Genomic DNA, 18,448 nt, shown 5'->3' on the forward strand with positions numbered 1-18,448 from the left:
GTTGGAGGGCGGGGCCTCGAGGCCCGTCGGGGAGGACAGCGCCAGGCCCGATGGTGGGCAAGGAGGGTGGGGCGGGGGGGCGGAGCCCCGGAGGGGAGGGGCAAGGAACGAGAGGGCGGGGCCTGCTGGTCACGAGCAGGGAGAACGTGCAAGCTCGCTTAGGGGCGGAGCCAGCGCCGGCCGGGCGGGGCTCTTACTGCGCGGCGCTCGCAGCTTTTGCTGGGTGACCCAGTGGCCTAATGGATAAGGCATCAGCCTCCGGAGCTGGGGATTGTGGGTTCGAGTCCCATCTGGGTCGTACCGCAGTCGTTTTGTGGATCCAGCGCGAAGGCTGCCCCGCCATCTCCCGCAGCGCAGTACGTTATTATCGCCGTACCCGCACCGCTCCCCTCACCCCAAAACACTTTTAGCCGCGCCGCCGCAGCCGCCGGGGAAGAGCCGAAACGGAGCCAGCAACCCGCTCTGCCGCCGGGACGAGCCCCAGGCGCGGCCTCAAATTCCCTCAGCCGCGGCCCGCCGCAACCGCCGCCCTGTCAGCGGGGCGCCCGCCCTGCCCGCCGCCACCACGGCCCTTCCCAGGCGCCACCGAGCCCGGTGCCGCCTCCGTCTCCCTCCTTCCCGCGGGGATCTTGCGCCTCAGCCCCGGGGCCCGTCTCTCTGACAGGAGGGCGTGAGGCGGCCGGAGCGGGCGTCGCCTTGGCCGCCGCAGACGCAGCCGTGTGGCGGGTGAGTGTCCCCGGCTGCCTCACAGGAGCGGGCGGGCGGGCGGTTAGTTGTCCTCCGGGAGCCGCGGGCCTGATCCCGGGGCGGCCGTGAGGGCGGGCTGGCCGGGGAGCGGGGGGCCGTCGCCAGGTGTCCCGGCCGGGGGATCGCGTCTCTGGGTCTCCCACCGTGGAGTCCTCCAGAGTCGTTGTGGTAATAAACACGCGAGGGACGCTGAGGCTGTAGGTGTAACTCCTGCCAGGGCAGCTGTCTGCAGTCTCTGGGGCTAGGACGTGGCTATTGCGCTCTCGGTCCCTGTTTTCCTCAGACCGGGAAAGCTTCCCTCCCCCGCCCTCCGCTGCTGCTGGCATGCCTGTAGCTTCTTGAACGGTAGAAATACTCCAAACGCTCCGACTGGCCTTCTAATCAAGATCCTGTCCAAGTAAAGAGCCTGGAGAAACTCATTAATGCGGACACAGTCGTACATTAATACAGGTTGAGTTACGCTACCAGCTAATTTAAACAGAAAGCTCCCCGGAGCACAGAAGGTCTGCAGGACACTCACGCCTGCATCCATCCATCCATCCATCCATCCATCCTCAGCACACCCCTCGACAGCGCGAGCCTGTCACGCTCCCGACTTCTCTCCCTTGCTGCGGGTACGCACGCTGGTTGAGCGGGAGATGAGGTACAAAAGGAACATATGAGCTCGCCTCATCCTTAGTTTAAATTCCTATTTCTGTAGTAGCTATCTTGGGATACTTTTGGAATTAAAATGTTTAAAATGACAGAGGAAAAATAAAGATAAATAAATGCTGCAGCAGAAACGTAACACACTGAGTAACAGGTGTGTTAAAATTTCATTTATTTTGCATACTATTCTGGCTAATTTTCTGTATCTTCACCCGTAGCTGCTTGAGATAAAGCCCTGAGCTTTTAAGAATTCTATTAAACTGCTTAATTACGGCACTACAAAACAAACAGTGTTTGAACTAGGCAATAGCTGGACCGCATGACAAGGGCAGTACTGAGGAGTAGATTTTCTGTTGGGGGGTGGGTTTCAGGAGCTGGGATATAGTGCTTTTATGGGGTTTTTAAGTTGTTCATCACACCTTAAAGTCATGAATGAGTTCACTAACTTTCACACATCCAGTAGCGGCTAGTGAGATAAACTGCCACAATGGAAATCTTGTCTAGCAATAAGGTCACCCATTTCAACTGGGAACATAGAAATAAGCCTACTTAATTCATGATGGGCTTTGCGCGTGAAAATTTGCAGAGTTCTTCATGTTAGCAAATACAGATTTACAAATAAAGCTGTATCTGGGGTCAGCAGAGCTTTACCTTGGACTGGACAGCAACTACTGCATTTTTCAGTCTGAAAAGAATCACTGGAAGGGGTTCCTTAGGTTCCTTAAACTAAAAGAGGAGATTACCAGCTGCATGACTGGAGGTGGCCAGAAATACCTAAATATGTTTCATTGTAACACACATCATTTACAGACACTGAATTGCAGAGGTGATGCATGTTCCAGCATCTATCAATTGCACTTTATAATGTAGTTCTCCATATAGAGTAAACCCATGTTTGTTCTGTATGATTTTCTCTACAAAATGCCATAGGAAGCAAGACCTTCCCCCAAAATAAAAATCTGTTGCTAAAAATGTATATCCATACGTTATTCACGGAAACACAGGTGACTGCAGGCAGCATAGACTTGTGTGTATATGGGGAAGGGGGGTGTCCCCATGCATTCCTCCTAAGCAGGGGTAGTGGGAGGCTAGCAGGGACGGCAGCAGCTTGGTCTTGCTCCAGTGGGTTGTCCAGTGAGTGATTCCTGTTTCCCCTAAGGCTGCCTCTCATTAGCATGAATCGGGGGAAGGGCATAAAAGACTCCAGTTCATTTTGAGTCTGGAAAAACTTTACTTCAAAATGACAACCAAAGTGTTCTGGCTCTTCTGCTTTGTCATTAGATCACCTTCCAGCTCAGTGGCCGGTAAGTCTGTTAACATTCAAAGCGGGGCTGGGGCATATTTGCCTTTGGTATCAGGGGAGGCTAAACACATTACTACAAATTCTTGCCCGAGCAGCCCTCTTCAGCTGTAGTCTTTTCAGCAAACGGTAGCAGTAATCATATAAGGGTTCAGGAAAGAAACATTTCAACATGTTTGTGGGATGGGAGTGTAAATTGCAATATTTGATTTGTCAGCATTTGAAAGAATTAAGAGCACCTGCCAAAAGCAGGCAGCTAGCTGGTGTCATGTATCCTGCTAGCCATCATTCAGCAATTGAAGTTTGACTTGCTTCTGCATCTGAGATTTTTTATTTGTATGTGACTTTTACCTTTTAGTCTCCTTCCTCTCACCTGTAAACTCCAGAATTCTAATTTATTTCAACATGCTCTGTGCTGTCACATATGTCTGCAGCAAGCTGTCCTAAACAGATTTTTTTTTTTTTTTTGAGTACCTCATTGATGGTACAGAAATAAGATATACATCTATTCCATTGGGAAAGAGAAGTCCAGGAGCTGATTATGCTGTAGTTGTATTTCTTAAGTTGCAAGAGCTAGACAGGAATATCTTGGTATAGGGAATGAACCTCAGGGTCCTGAACAGATTAAGCAGAGAAAAATGAACTATTTCTTGTTATGATCCACAACTGAGAAGGCATGATAAACTGGTAGAAAAGTATACTTACAAAACCAAGTCCAAAACACCTGTTCAGAGTTCACAGATTCATATTGAACCATCTCCAAAACACTCTTGCCTATTGCTTTCTTTAGCTTGGACTTCTTCCACCCCTTTCTTCATGGACATTCTTTTGACTTTATGTGTGGCCAGCCCAAATATCAGGGAATCTTTCCCATGACAGCAGCTGGTGAGAGCGAAGGGGGAGAAGTGGCAAGGTCAGCAGTTGAGTCAGTTATAGAAGATAAACCAGGACGTTGTTCATCTGTGTATGTCAAATATCTCTTTTCACATAAGGAGTTAGGATCAGCCTCCTACACGATGCTAACCACAGACAGTGAACACCCAGACGGCGGCTGTGTGTGGGTGAACTGTTTTAAAACTGTGCTGGCTAACTAAAAGCATGCAGTGAAGGACTAAAGTAAAAGGAAAATTAACTGCAAGAAAATTTCTCTCTCCCCAGGCTAAACGGAAGGTCATTTTAATCTGTGAGGTCCAAGTGATCAAGGTGAAGGTATAAATGAAGCCTCTGTGACTGTCCAGCTTGCGTGAACAATGTCATTAAGCCTTTCCATTTTTCACTAGGTTCCCAGACACTTCCTGTCTTTCTCAACCCTTGTCCTCTCAACTTAAGAAAAGCCTTGAAATAATTGTTACTCAGCAGCAATAGCCTAGCTACCAGACTATGGTATTGCTACTATACAACTCTAGTGTAAAAGTCAGAGACCCAAAACTGTGGATAAAGATCTTTTTAGTAGCATTCAAAGCCCAAAGCCACTGAAGAGTCCAGATGACATTGTCAATGAGGCGTCCTATGGATGGGAAAACCAAATAGTTCTGTTGTCATGGTCTTTTAAACAAGCATCCCAAATGGCAATGTGAACCTTGCTTCCTCAGATGCTCCCTAGAGATTCAGGCTTTTGAGAAGAGGGTTTGTTTATACATGTTTTTAATTTGCAACAATAATAAAGTAGAAATGCAAATCTCCTGTGTTTTGCTCACACAGCTGCGTTCTCTGTATTGGACTTTCTATATCTGAGTAGAGAAGAATGAGGAGCTCTACTATATTTCATCTGTTGAACTACTTATCAGTTACATTGTCTTATTGTTGAAGGCCTCAATAACGGACTAGAGCCGCAAATCTGCCAGGCACTTCCTATTCAAGGAATAAAAAAATTAAAATGCTAATTCGCTCTCTCCTTTTTTGTGTGTACGTAGGATCCCTGCCCTATGCTGAGAAACCCAGTCAGACTCTCAGCAAAGATGCTTATAGTTCAGCAGACGCTGCACCTGGCCAAGTCAAACCGCCAGCCTGGGGCACCAGCAGCACCAGAGAGAATCACACAGAACACTGGCTTCTGCCTCCCACTGACCTGCAGCGGCCAAAACCTCCTGAAATCATCTCCCTCTTGTCAGACAAAAAGAAACGCACCAAACCTTCTCTAGAAAACAGCACAGGGCTGAGGAAATGTCTTTTGCAGTATGGAGGGGCTCTGCCTCTGGAGACCCCGACTGAAGGGCCTTCTCCTGCCACCTTCGACTTCAACCACGCAAACAGAAAGCATGCGGATAGGCGGCTGGCTGAGGCTGCCAACAGCGTGTCAGCTCACTTCCATCACGCAGCATCTTCCTATCAAAAGATGACATCCTTAGTGGACGCTCATCCTTTTCCAGACTCTAGAGCAGTGGAGTCAGATGATCCTAACACTCTGGATCACTTCAACCGACCAGGCAAGATAATCCCCTATAAACATACTGATCCCTTCAAAAAGATCACCAAACCCTCCTGGGTCACAAACCGCCAGTCATCCAGCGTGCCGTTCCACTTCAGTGCGCTGAAGAAAGGTAAGGGGATAGGCTGCTCTGGCAAGGGATACCCTGAGCTTTCCAAAGGTTGGGTGGCATAATTTGGATGAAATACCCAAAAGGACCCATTGCTGTCCCTCAGTCTATGTGCCTGTTCTAGATGCTGATAAGGAGAAGGCATGTCTGACCGAGTGCAGGAAAGAGAGAGACGAAGTGGAGGCCTACTGTGCGAGTGAATTCGGTAAGTTGTGTCCTCCATGAACCACAGAGACAAAGCACAGGCTGCTGTTGTTTCATCTATTACTGACATTTCACTTCTGCTTTTAAGATAGCGTTTCACTGAGTATGTTAAGTAATTACCAAGTACACTAAAAGAACCCATCGCAGCTGTTTATAAATGTACTACAACGAACAGTACCAAGTCTTACATTACCCTTTCCCTGCCTTGGGCTAATATTGCTCTTTTTTTGTTTCCTCTACTTTTCACTCGGAAGAAGAGAGCGCTCTTGCTGCTGGTCAATGGAACCAAAAAGACCAATTGGTTTAGATACTCTAAGATTAAACATTGTAGCTGTGTTACTTACCTCTTACTATTTAGAGCGAGTTTGTGATTTGGGGGGCTAAAGTTTCAAATGAAAATAAAATGGAGAACCAAACAAAAATAAAACTGTGACCCTCTCTCTGTAGAGGACTCTCCTTGATGTTCCTTAGGACTCAATGTCTTTAGTCCTTGCGTCCAAGTTGATGTAGCTAAAGATGGTAGAAAATAGCCTGGCATTTTTGTACTGACTGTTTAAGAGCACGCATTTTCTGACTGAAATCTTGCCTTGCGCTTATGAAATTGTAAAATAGATATCAACTTTTTCTCACAGTATTTTAAGAGATAAGCAAAATACATGCCTAGTGGTAACAGATGTTTCCATTTGTAGAATATAAACATGTTACAAGACATCTGTTTCTCTAAATGGAGAAGTCAGGAAGTGCTTTCTACAAATGCTATAGTCTTTATTTTTTATCACTGTCATGCATTCCTGTCAAACACAGGCCTTATAGTGACCCGACCTTTGTTATTTCAGCCTGTAACAAATAGCGGTCTCATTCATCTCTCAAATTGAAAGAGATGGGTAGGAAAAAGACAGTCTGAGCAACAGATCAGCCAAGGTTCCGTTGCAGTGATCAGAGAGGTTTTCGTTTCTTCACGTTTACAGCGCAGATTAAAGAATAAGTGAATGAATCAAAGTTCTCACTCAGTGAGGCAGGTGTCACACCAGTTATAGAAGTCTTATTTGCCTTAACTGCCTAACGCATTTGTTGTTTTCCGATTCCTGCAGTCAGCTCAGCACTTGTTAAAACCAGAAACTGGGTGGACAGTATGAAGTGATTGAGTGTACAACACTGCCTACTTGGTGCCATTGCTGCTTGGTAGGACAAGGGCCTTTTCTTTCAAAGGCTGAAGTGTTTCATTAGCAGGTTAGCTTTGTACTTCATTGTGAAGGTTTACATTTGAAAATTTTACTTTGTTAGGTAAATATGTCCACTTCTTCTATATTGGGATGGAAAACAGTACTAAAACCATCACTTTATTTTGCAACATCTTATAAACTTGACTGAGAAACAGCTCAGACCTGTAAAGCATAAGAAGGTTAGTAACTCAGCAAAAACTAAGGTGATGACCTCATCAAATATGATTATTTGAAGGAACCTACTTCCAAGGCTGCCCACTACTGAGCCAAAGAATTTCTGCTGATGCTTACTTTACAGCATTTTAAATGAGAGCCTTCACGTATAACCTGAGTTGCCACCAAAATATGTAATCTGATGCTTGCTTTTTTTTTTCCCCCCCTCCCTTAAAACAGCAGTGAATGGAATTGTTTATAACATGGAAAGAGTGGGGAATGGAATCCACTTGATTACGCTTTTGGTAAACAGCGATGGATTATACAAGATGAATCGCCTGTACATTACTCCTGATGGCTTCTTCTTTCGAGTTCACGTTCTAGTTTTGGATACTTTAAACTGCAGTAAACCATGCCCAGACTTTAAACTTGGTAAATAATTCCAGCTAAATCCATTCCACTATTCCTCCTGCATGCAGTGCAATTTTAGTCTGCCCTAGTTTAATAGGCTTATCCTGCATTGTTGTGGTATTTTGAAAAGAAAAAACCCACCCTATTTACTGTTAAACTGGAGGGCTTTTTCCCTCCCAGTTTCTCCAAATTTTCAGAAGAGAACCAACTGTGTGAAGAAGTCAGGTAGCAGCATAGTCCTTTCTTAACTTTATCCAGTTCCAAAATGATTGCAAGAGGTTTCAGGTTTGAGAAAAAAACCCACAAAACAGGAGCTTAAGATGATGCCTTTGTAAGTAGTCCAGTTTCCCTTCTAAATGCAAGTTTATCAAACACCAGTATTTCCCCCATAAAGCTTCTAATTGCAATACAACGCAGTAAGTTGTTATTTCCATGCGAGCACAACCCACAAGTCCCACTGAAGCTCAGGGTGCCGCTGTACTAAGCTACACATTCAGGATATATTTCTGCAGGGTACAACTTCCCATCTGTTCACAAATCTGTTGCCCGTAGAGCGAGTATAGCGAATGAATCCACGCTTTCTTCACAGCACAGAAGTCTCGTTTATTTTGCAGGCAGCAGATACATTGTGATGGGTCGGATCTACCACAAGAGACGACAGATCCCTGCAAACCTGCTGCAGTTCCTGCGAGGGCGCCTGAGGCCGGGGGATGGCTTGCTTAGAAGCAGCAGCAGCTACGTGAAGAGATTCAATAGGAAGAGGGATCGCACAGTGCAAGCAGCTCACAGTAAATGCAGATAAGGCTCCAGTAACCTCCGTCTAGGATACAGACAGCAGCAGAATTCATCTACCAGAATAAACCTGGCTATGGTTTAGCAACAGCGGGCGGTAGTTCACCTCACCTCTGAAAGTGGTTGCGATACGACACTTGCTTTTGCGCTTTAGCAAATGCTAACTGAATGTCTTGACGAGGTACAGATATATTGTGAAGTCTAGCACAAAAGTCAGTCTAGGGAACGTTAAATGGTCATGAATTTGCTCCAGCTGTTTTCAGAGCCACAGGTTATTATTGCCTCCCCTGTTGTAATGTACACCTAATAACCTGTAGTAATTGTAAAGTAAAATTCTGCAGATGTTGTTCTAGGTCCACAAGAAGTAACTGCACTTTCAAACCCTTAACCTTGAATGAATGTTAGATGATACCATAGCTTTATCTATAGAGGATGTCCACTGTGTTTTCACACAATTCTACCTAAAGTATTACATGCATTTTATTCAAAAGAAACCAACAAAACTACATAGCATTTGTATTGTTTTGGTGTCCTCAAACATGTCCATATGACTTTTAAAAATTACATCCGTCTTCAAACAGAGCTGGATTTTCACATGAAGCATACAAAATAGCTACGTAATTGAGTATTTGAATACACCAACTGAAAGCAAATCAAGTAACTGCACAACACAAATGCCCAATCAGGCTTACGAATAACGGCGCAAGTGCATGCCAAGGAATGCAAAATGAGCACGCAATTGGATGCACATTTTGTATGCCTGTCTGTCCCTTAAAAGTTCAGTCCTAGAACTGTGTACTAAATGTCATTTTCCCAGGAGAAATATTACCAAGTTTGTACTTGCACATCAGTAAAGTTACTTTTTGAATCAAAGATACAATTTTTCAGTAACTTTAATGTGGTGGGATGCAAGAAGCTATGAAAACTGCTGCAAAGGGGATCCTAATATTTGCTATTCCAAGAGTCAGTATTCACAAATTGTAAGTCTTTAAAAGAAACTAGTAAAATGTTCATGGGGTTCTGGGTTCACTGTCTCCTGCGTTCTGGAAGATCCAAAAAGCTTATGTAATGATATTAAACAAAGGCATTTCCCTGTTTGACAAGTCAACTGGCGATTTTAAGATCTATATTTATATTAAAAAAAAAAAAGGGAGAGTGCCAGCTAGCTTAAAAAAAAATAAATCTATATACAGTGATATATATGATGTGACGTCAAACAAGAAGCAGTGGCTTCTATAAACATTTTCTGTTTTGAAGCAAAGGCAGTTCTAACACAATTCTACCCGTCATACATGTCTGCAGCTGGATTTAGTGTCACTGAAAAGCTATGGAGTAGCGGATGGGTGATATGTCACGCTGTATGGAGTATTTTTTGATACAGAGAAAAGAAGCCAAATACCAAGAGCAAACATCATATATTTTGGGACCCAAAAGGCTGTTACTAATGGACAGAAATGTATTTGTAGCTTGTGCCTATCTAAAAGAATATACTGTCTCACTTGTTACGTGAAAGATTTTGCATGGAGCGCAGCACGTATAGATGGAATTTTCCTGAGAGACTTTGAGGGGGCTTTTGATTTGGCAGAATGACTGTTCCTGGCAGTGAATCAAAGCACTGGAGTGTACTGGGAGGGACAGGAGAAGGAAGGAGGAAGGGTTGCATGTGGATCTCAAGTTTCTTTGTTTCTATTTTCAACTGAAGGCCAGGGACTAACCAGCAAATCCTACGGTCATCCATTTGCCCAGAACAGCAATGAAGCGCCCTTCCCTGCCCCCAAGACGTTATCGTAATCCAAGACAGGCAAAGTGTGGGTACAAAAATAACATCCACAGCTATATCTCATTTTGATTGTCTCTCGGAAGAGATAAATGATAGTGTACCAGTGCTAATGATATCCAAAGCCCGAGTAAAATGCCAATAACTGACAGACAACATCTGCACCACTCTCTGATACAGCTATTACTCTAGAAGCAAGCCTGAAGAGCCATTTATTCTGTGTTCTCTTTTTGCATTACAAAGTCCTCCTACCTCTTCTTTCTTGCTTGGGAGGTCGCTCCTTAAAATGTTATCACAACAGCTGAGCAACAAGCCACTGTATTTCACAGCTTAACTGAAATACAGCTGGAGCAGGAGCCTAATGAGCGTTCTTACTTTTTACCAGTGTTATCACATGCTAACTAATGTACTGATGAAAAAAATAATATTCCTAGATCAAGTGGATTTCCACAGTCTTGCACTCACTATTACAAAAACCTCACAGCATTAAGCACACTGAAAAGAAGATGGCACTTACATGGAATAGCTGCCACAGTCATTTTGATACATTACAGTAAATCATTCTTTCCCCAGCAGGATAAGCATGAAAATTCTGCAGCCAATACACAGAAATCCAGGTGTACAGGAATACTGTTGTCTTCCTGTCTCTCCAGGGGTTTACGCGAGGCTTTTAGGTAAGCCCAAGTTTTTATTCTACTTTAAATCCCCACTAACTTTTGCAGGAACTAAATCTAGGCCAAGGATAATTACTTCAAATTTGTTTGAGGAGACAAAAAGAAAATCGAGCTGGTACAGCGCACATTATCAAAATCTGTGTTACAATATATGATCACTTTGAAACAAACATTGCAATAATTTATAAAAACACAAAGAGGAGGATGACTGAACAGAGATCACAAGTCTTACGAACTTCACATGCTTTTAAGGAAGGTGGGTATTAATTATGAGTGATGTGTTCGCAGTAACACCATTTAAATATAAAAGATCACCACTAATAAATGGAGAAAAGTACCTCAATGGCAATTGAAAACACTAAAAACCGCTCTCAGCGCAATCAAATTGTAGGTATAGATTATTTCCCTAATCAACCTGATTAACTGGCAGTTGTATATAATCTGGTAATGCCAAGACCTATATATGATAACGTTATCAAATGTTTCATTAGAAACACCACCAAATCAATGTCAAACACGTTACTTTATTTGTCTAGGATGATGTGTCCTATAAGGTACAAAAAAGTACTCTTCAGTTTGCCACAATTTGTTAAAAACATAGCAATCTATTGCCTACAGGTAGGAAAGTTTTAAATCATGTCATATATATTTATATATGAATAAATAGTACAGAAATACTGTGAAGTTTTGATGAGATGCAGAATATGTTCAAATGCTGTTAAAAGTTGAGATTTTTTTTCCTTGTTGCATTAAAAACACAATGCATACAATATGCAGCATTTTTTTTTTTAAACGTCAAAGGACAACATAACCTAAACGCAACTACTCTTCTTTAATTTTAAGAAGCATAAATGGATTATTGTTTTCACATTGAACAATTATTTTTAATTTTCACATATAGGTTAAATGACAACAGTTGTATGTACAAAAAACCACGGGTTTTTATTAGATAAAATTACCCCAGAAGAACCTGTACACCTGAGCCTGTAAGTGTAAGAAAGTGTGGTCAGTAGCAACATCTTTTTAAGAAAAATAACAGAAGAGGTTCTTGCATAGCAAGGTGTGAGGTTAAACCCAAAAGGAGCTTATCCATCAATCGGGTAAACCCCGGATCACTGTAGAACAGAAGTTAACTGTGAATTAGTGCAAAAGCTAGTCAAATGGTTGAAGAGCCGCATACAAACCATGGCTGATTAACTACAGACAGGTAATATGAGCAAGTCATTTATATACGCAATGTGAAAGTGATAGATCGGAAAGAAACAGCACTGTCATCTGCAATTCGCATCTTCTTGTGACTTCGATTTATCCCTCGTAGTAGCACTCCTCACACAGGAAACAATGAAGCAGTGCAGAATGCCTTTCAAAGATATCATTACACGCGGTACTTTACATTCCTAGAGTACTTGGCAAAACATCACTTAATTCAGCAGTGGGCGGTGACATTTCACAAAATACTTCCTACCACGTTATCTGTTACAGTAATTTTGGCACCACTGTAGAAATTTTATAAAGGGATAACAGCTGCTTAAGGATGAAACGTAGTAAACACTACCTTTGGAGCAAAACGAAGTCAGATCTCCCTGGCCACTTCCCTCCCCTATTACCTGAAAAATCTATTGTTCTGAACAGATCCCCAGAGTGTTACAAACATATTAGCGCACACTCAAAGACACCTACATCTGTGGGGAGAACAATTATCTCCATTTATTTTGTTTCATATACATCCATATTTTGAATTTTAATACAAAAGAAAAAAATTAGAATCTGACAAATGTTTACAAACAAGATACCTTCAAATAGATTTTACTCATTTCAGTCTGGTGCAGAGTAAATGACAAATTGTACTGTTATATTCAAGGCAACAGAGTCTGTAGTCCATGACCACTTAGCCCAACTTTTATGCAAGCTTAATTGTTTTTATCTACCATGAATGATAAACTCATTGTTGATTCCCAGTTCTGTGTGTGTGCACATGTGTACATAGCAGCTCCTTTCATAGAAAGAAAAGACATCTAGAGGTCTTCTTGTACTTTTACCTACAGGAATCATGTTAAGATACAGAATGGATTACATGTAACCGGGGCTGGATTTTATAAGAAAAAATAATTAGCTGACAAATGAGGGCAGCAATAAAAAAGCGTCTTTTTTGCAACAATAAATAAATACAGTCAAAGTTTTCTGTGTGGACTTTAAACCAGCTTCTTCACTGAAGAACAGACGTGGCATTTCCATGGAGTTAAACGTGACCCCATTTACTGTATCTTTTTTCTTGCTCTCTTTCTCTCTCTCCTTCAACAAAACAAAGTTTTCCTGCTTCTGCCACAATAGTACAACAATTTGATCTTGACAAGAAAGTGGTGCTGCTGATTTTTATTTCTTTGTCCTTTGGACAAAATAAGCCAAGAATATAATTTGACTGTTGTGACCAATAAAAACGCAGTTTACATCAAGTCTTGTCAGGATAACCTGACTAAAAACATCTGGCTTCTTAATTAAAAATTTTCAGACAACCAGATTCTTGCTCGTGTGTTAGGTTAACACGCTGAACTCTAAGAAGCTGTAGACTGCAGTTTGTTGTTATGGGACCTGCAGAATACAGAAGAAAGTGAAGAATTAAGCACCCTTCATTTTGGAGAACACAGTTGCTGCAAGGTGTTGCCAAGGGTAAATCACAGTGAGGGAATTACCACCATGTTGCTTCCATTTATTTTTTCCCTCTCAGAAAAAAGACCACTTAAAAGAATTCTCTCTGAATTTTAAGCACATTTTCTCCTACAGTATACAAATATTTCAGTACTTGTAAAATGCAGTGTGTCACTGGAACATTCCAAAATGCCTGAAATCAGTTTTGCTCTCATATTTACATAATAGTAGTCCATCAAAAGGAAAGCAAAACAGACATTTTTAAATTTTGAATATTTATAATAAGGTATACTTTGCTTAAATTTATTCAAGAAGTCTTTGGATTAACTTAATAGAAAAAACTGAACAGGCATGTTAAAAATCACATTTTTGCTAATCAGAGTTCAGCAAAACTCCTCTTTGACGTTCACAGTTTTATTAGTGACTGAAAATAAAACAATAAAATACATGGTTTCCAAGATGAATATTTCATTTTTCTCAATACAGTATTTGTGGAATTGGACAATTTTTTTTTGTTAATACAGTTATGTTTACCAGTATGACTGCTGGTAACAAAAACCCAACAACATTTACTTTTTAGACAAATGATCTGGATTTTTAGGGCAGTTTAATGTCATCGAATTGTACAATAAAAGAAAGTGACCCCAACATCCAGGTCTGATTCCAGTTAAAAAGTTCAGACTAAAGATATCACAATCTGCAAGAAAAGAAAGAACATGGATGGTATAAATGAAAAACAACAACAAATAAGATGCAGCAATGAAATTATTGTGTAAGCACAGTGAATGCTGGATAACCAGCTAAAGCAAGATGACAGAAACATGAGTTAAAAACTACCTGATAAAAATCATTAACACAGTACTAAATTGGAAAGAAAAATGCTGGACTAATTTGTTTGCTCTCATCTCGTCTTATCAATCCTCCATTCGTGTACAGAAAATTAGACAGCTTCCACAACAATGGATATAAAGTGAAGCTTTCCATTTAGTTAATTACAAATGGTTATAATTCTGCATTAATATCTTAGGCTAGCAGTCTGTTACAGTGTTGACTGTTACAGCTGGATGGACAAAGTTAACTACTATACATATACAATTTCTGAGTAATGCTGAAAGGCATCCAACATTTGTAACTCAGTTACAGTTGGCTTATGTTGGAATACAGCAGTGATGCAGGAGAAATCTGTGTACTCTGTCAGCGTTTTCAGAAAGCTGGTTTTAGGAACAGCTGTACTAAATACCACATTATATATAATTTGACTAGTGCCATACAACTCCTATGTACGTGCTATTAGATTGAACAGGCAAGCAATAAAAAAAATTGCAGTAGAGTTGCATGTTCTTTTTTAAACAGTAAATTTTCAGTTGTGTTTAGTTTTCCATATCCTACTTTATACCTTACTTCTTCCCTCCATTTCAAATATGGTAAGTTATAAAAAGATGAGAGAAGTAGGAAAAACTAAAGTATTTTAATTTCTTTCATTGGATTATCAGCTTCACAGAAGGATTGTCTCTTTTTAGCATCTGAAAAGTATGTACTGCACAGTAGAACATTATCAGAACTCAGAACACAGTATTTGTCCTTATCAGAAATTATTCTCATTAAGTTTTCTGCAGCAATGACTTCAAGTGCCATTCAAATTTTCTACATTTATGATACTGCCCAAATTTCCACCTAACAACTCATTTTGAACAAACATTAGAAAGTAACCTCCAAAAAATAATATTTAAGCCTTCATTTTGACAGAAAATGACAGCTGGTTATTATAGAACAGATTTTTTTTTTTTCCCTCCTTTAAAAAAAAAGCAGTTGTCCAGGAAAGCGCATGGAGAGGCAAATCCCTGTATGAATGCAAGGTAAGCTTGTAAAAGCATTAAGGAAATTTTAGGGGACAACAGAACATCTATGATTAGGAACACTTTAGCTTACCTGCTTGCCTTAAATCCTTTTAGTTTCTGTACAAAGAATGATTCAAGAACTTCTGCACATTGGTAAAAAGGGGAGTCACTTGGATTGTAGTAACGACAGTTATCAAAAATTTTGGTCATATCTGCCACAAACTCCGTGACCTTTTTGTAGTAACGTTTCAGTATTCTTTCTTCCATGGTGGCAAGGTCTTTAAAGAAACCAAAGATTATTAAAATGAGACATTTTCATCCTCAACAGAAGTTCACGTTGTCAGATTGCGGGAAACGAAGCCTATCTAGGCTAGCTGCTTTTCCAGAAATGCTGGTTGTGAGGTGGTGACACCGGTAGGTCTCCTTCAGAATTAAACACTTATGCATGAATATGTTGTGTGCAGCTAAATTAAAATGCAAATATCAAAGTGACCCTGGAAAACGTGGGTCTTTTGCTTTTTCTGAAGAAATTCGGGGTGGGGGGTGTGTGTGTGTCAGACAATGGATTCAGCTTCTTGTACTTTATTTTCTTTACAGCCCTCACTGAGACCAAGAGCTGTATGTGTACATGTAATGGCTATCTAAACCTTCTGATTACTTATTAGAATTCATGACTGACTTTGAATGAATTATCAATTTGCATGGGCGTATACACACTACCACATGGCACAGATGAAAGAGATTTCAAGTGCAGGATCATGCAAAATGCTAGTGCTCTCATTCTTACTGACTGGACACATTAATGAGACCGAATGGTGAAGTAAGCTGTAATTGTCCTATTTTAATGCAAATGTAAAATAAAAAGAGGGAGAGGAATGAGCAATTACAAATATAGCTGTCTAAATGTATAGTGGCACTTTTAGCTAGAAAAACAGTGACCTGCCCTTGGAAAATGCCTTTAAAGTGCTTATTTTGAAATGCTGGTATTGCCAGAATGTTTGAAAACAAACATAAATGGGCCTGGATTACCTAGTGTATTTTACATTTATTTACTTGTATACTTACAAGTGTATTTTCCTGCTAGTTAAGTCAGAAAGAGCTAAATGCACTTTTGTTTATTTCATCCAATCATCACATGCTTAATTATATTATTATTATTATTATTTGAGCTTTTCTTTTAAACTTTAACCCATCAATTATGGAATAGGAGTTGTTCAGCATTTTCATAATGGCACAATCCAAAACTTCAGAACAGACAAGGACAAAATTTCTAAGCAAAATATTGTTTTCAGTCAACATACTACAATTTTTGCCAAGACATGAAATTTAACTTTCCTATTTTTAGGATCAGTAAGGAGTAGGTGGTAAAGCTCAAATGATGCACTAGCTCTCATTTACACATATGAAAAGGTATTGGTTCAATAACTGGAAGGAAAGGAATAACATTTAGCAACACCATTTCTGGCAGGAGGTAGATTTTCCCAAGAGGTCTCACATTCAAATCTTTATCTAGTTTATTCCTAGCTAACTGGTAAGGTCTAATAAAATCAGAGTAAAACAATGTAAAGCTGCGGCATCTCTTCTTCCACTTTCCCCCCCCATACATAACATTTGAGTCAATTCTTGTTCATGTAGCTTTAAAGACAAATTACATATAATACAAAATTTAGTATAATATCAAGTCAGATGAAGATAATTTTAAACTCCATCTGAAGTTGCACATCACACTTTAACGTGTTAGTACCACTTCCTCCTCAGACTCTAGAGTACATACCCCACACTTTGTAGGAGGCACTGATGCAGAAAGACAGGGAAAAAAACCAAGCAAAGCAAAATGTAGCAAAATTGTCCTCTTGAAATAAAATAATTTAAAAACAGAAATTCTGTCCTACTGCTGCACTGAATTTCACATTTTATACATTAGACTGACAGTATTTAGGGTTAAGGAGTCAGCCTAGAAGTAGACATATTAAGCCTCATGAACTTTTACACATATCAATGAGAAATCACGTTGTCTCTGTTTGCCTGACTCCCCAAACTGTGTATTCTGCAAAACATATCTTTAAGATCCCTGCATGGAAATAGTCAGGAGGTAATTAATTTGAAACTCAAAAATCCAAATCCACTCACTCATGCTATTGCTCAGAAACACTTACCCATTGGTTCTTTAATAACACCATAATAATCTGGCGCATCATTTGGGTCTACTGGTTCTAGGAATGGCCATGCCATCTTGTGAGCCTGCCAAGAAAACAAGATATAATTAAAAAAAAAATTAAGTTAAATTAGCACTATTTAGTAGCTAAACATTTTCATTATACTTTTATCTGCTTGGACCTAGAGTTGACCTTAAAGTGCAGTGTTACATGAAAAGGTAACTGGTTCTCATTTGATGACTGTCTGAAGTTTTAAACTTCAGTGTCAACAATGGAGTAGTTGGTCTTCAAAACAGGAAACAGTGTGAAATTCAGACACAACAGGATACTGTGCTAAACAGGCTGCATAGAAAGGTATGTAATGAATTTACGGAGTGCTTGGCACTTCACACCCAGAAATGGGCTGCTGTTTTCACTTTCAAGTACTTTAATTTGTTTTCATAAATGTCTGTAAAATGCAGAACAATGCAAAGTATTAATCTTTTAGGATTTCTGTCACCATGCAATTATTTTACCAAAATTATTGAAAATTCCTTACAGTTAGAGCAGAAAAGGCATATTTGGGAGTGACAGATCAACTAGAAATATACTGTAACAGGCTGATGTAGTTCTTTTTGTCAGGATGCCATCATTTACATGCTGGTAACAATTTTCTGTGAGAACGCTACTAAGATTAGTAACTCTGAGACTGAAGAGCAGAAGTGTAGATCAGAAATCACATAAAACTAATCTGAGAACAGAACGTTGCATCTTCTACATCCTGTTCAGTTAGGCTAATACTCTGCCTTTTGCTATTTTAAGTAAACCTGCTTCCTTTAAAAGCCTTCCATTGAAAAGATTGTTTAGTTTCACTAGCTCAGAAGCAGTGATATACTAATTACTGTAAATATTCCTTGGCACAATAATGCCTATCAAGTTTGCAGCTGACAAAGTGGCATTTCTCCGCCCCCCCCCCCCCCCGAAGAAAAAAGCATTGCTATTTCCTTTTAAAAAAAGTCTCAAACAACTGGAAGAGAAATCAAAACCTACTCCAAGACCCACTAGTTATGTCCCATACAGTAAAAAAGCAGTCCACTTTGCTGCAATCCTTATTCTCACCTGTAAGGAACGTAGTACTCTTCTTAAACCTTCATAATCTTTATCAGTTAGTGGACTGAGTACAGTCATGGCATCTTCTGTGGACTGACATTGTGGACACACATATTCATCAATGAGATCTGCCTCACTTTGTAAAATGCCAACACAGCGCCCATGATACCAGTTCTGACATCGGTCGCAGCCAATGTAAAATCTGCAAGATCCAAAAAAGTGTTAGCGACTTGATCTATTTAATTTAAAGGTT

The 18,448-nt window shown here is 40.5% G+C and overlaps 2 protein-coding genes and 1 non-coding gene across 20 annotated transcripts in view; 2 read left to right on the top strand and 1 right to left on the bottom strand.

Annotated features, from left to right (window-relative positions):
- Positions 1 to 225: 225 nt before the first annotated feature.
- TRNAR-CCG (transfer RNA arginine (anticodon CCG)) lies at positions 226 to 298 on the top strand. The gene has a single exon. It is a non-coding gene; the product is annotated as a tRNA-Arg (tRNA).
- On the top strand, positions 249 to 11,476 carry C10H17orf58 (chromosome 10 C17orf58 homolog). 4 transcript variants are annotated; one of them, XM_049811663.1, is made up of 5 exons: positions 249 to 356; positions 4,609 to 5,235; positions 5,357 to 5,437; positions 7,053 to 7,244; positions 7,838 to 11,476. In XM_049811663.1, the coding sequence occupies exons 2-5, from the start codon at positions 5,031 to 5,033 to the stop codon at positions 8,023 to 8,025; spliced, it is 666 nt and encodes a 221-aa protein (XP_049667620.1). In that variant the 5' UTR covers positions 249 to 356; positions 4,609 to 5,030; the 3' UTR covers positions 8,026 to 11,476. The 4 variants fall into 4 exon arrangements, with proteins under 4 accessions (XP_049667620.1, XP_049667617.1, XP_049667618.1 ...); XM_049811660.1 differs by lacking the exon at positions 249 to 356 and adding an exon at positions 2,463 to 2,699; XM_049811661.1 differs by lacking the exon at positions 249 to 356 and adding an exon at positions 2,463 to 2,699 and having other exon boundaries at positions 7,056 to 7,244.
- Positions 11,477 to 12,149: 673 nt separating this feature from the next.
- BPTF (bromodomain PHD finger transcription factor) overlaps positions 12,150 to 18,448 on the bottom strand; it is a 57,234-nt gene continuing 50,935 nt past the window's right edge. For 13 of the 15 annotated variants that reach the window (XM_049811589.1, XM_049811590.1, XM_049811592.1 and 10 more), the window contains 4 exons: positions 18,205 to 18,397; positions 17,107 to 17,191; positions 15,042 to 15,228; positions 12,150 to 13,055 (listed from right to left, as the gene is read on the bottom strand). In XM_049811589.1, the coding sequence (XP_049667546.1) occupies positions 13,019 to 13,055; positions 15,042 to 15,228; positions 17,107 to 17,191; positions 18,205 to 18,397 (502 nt within the window). In that variant the 3' untranslated portion in view covers positions 12,150 to 13,018. Of the gene's footprint in view, positions 13,810 to 15,037; positions 15,229 to 17,106; positions 17,192 to 18,204; positions 18,398 to 18,448 lie in introns of those variants that run through there. The other 2 variants (XM_049811588.1, XM_049811591.1) reach the window with 2 other exon arrangements.

This window comes from Accipiter gentilis, chromosome 10, assembly GCF_929443795.1.
Source record: "Accipiter gentilis chromosome 10, bAccGen1.1, whole genome shotgun sequence".
Lineage (NCBI taxonomy): Eukaryota > Metazoa > Chordata > Aves > Accipitriformes > Accipitridae > Astur > Astur gentilis.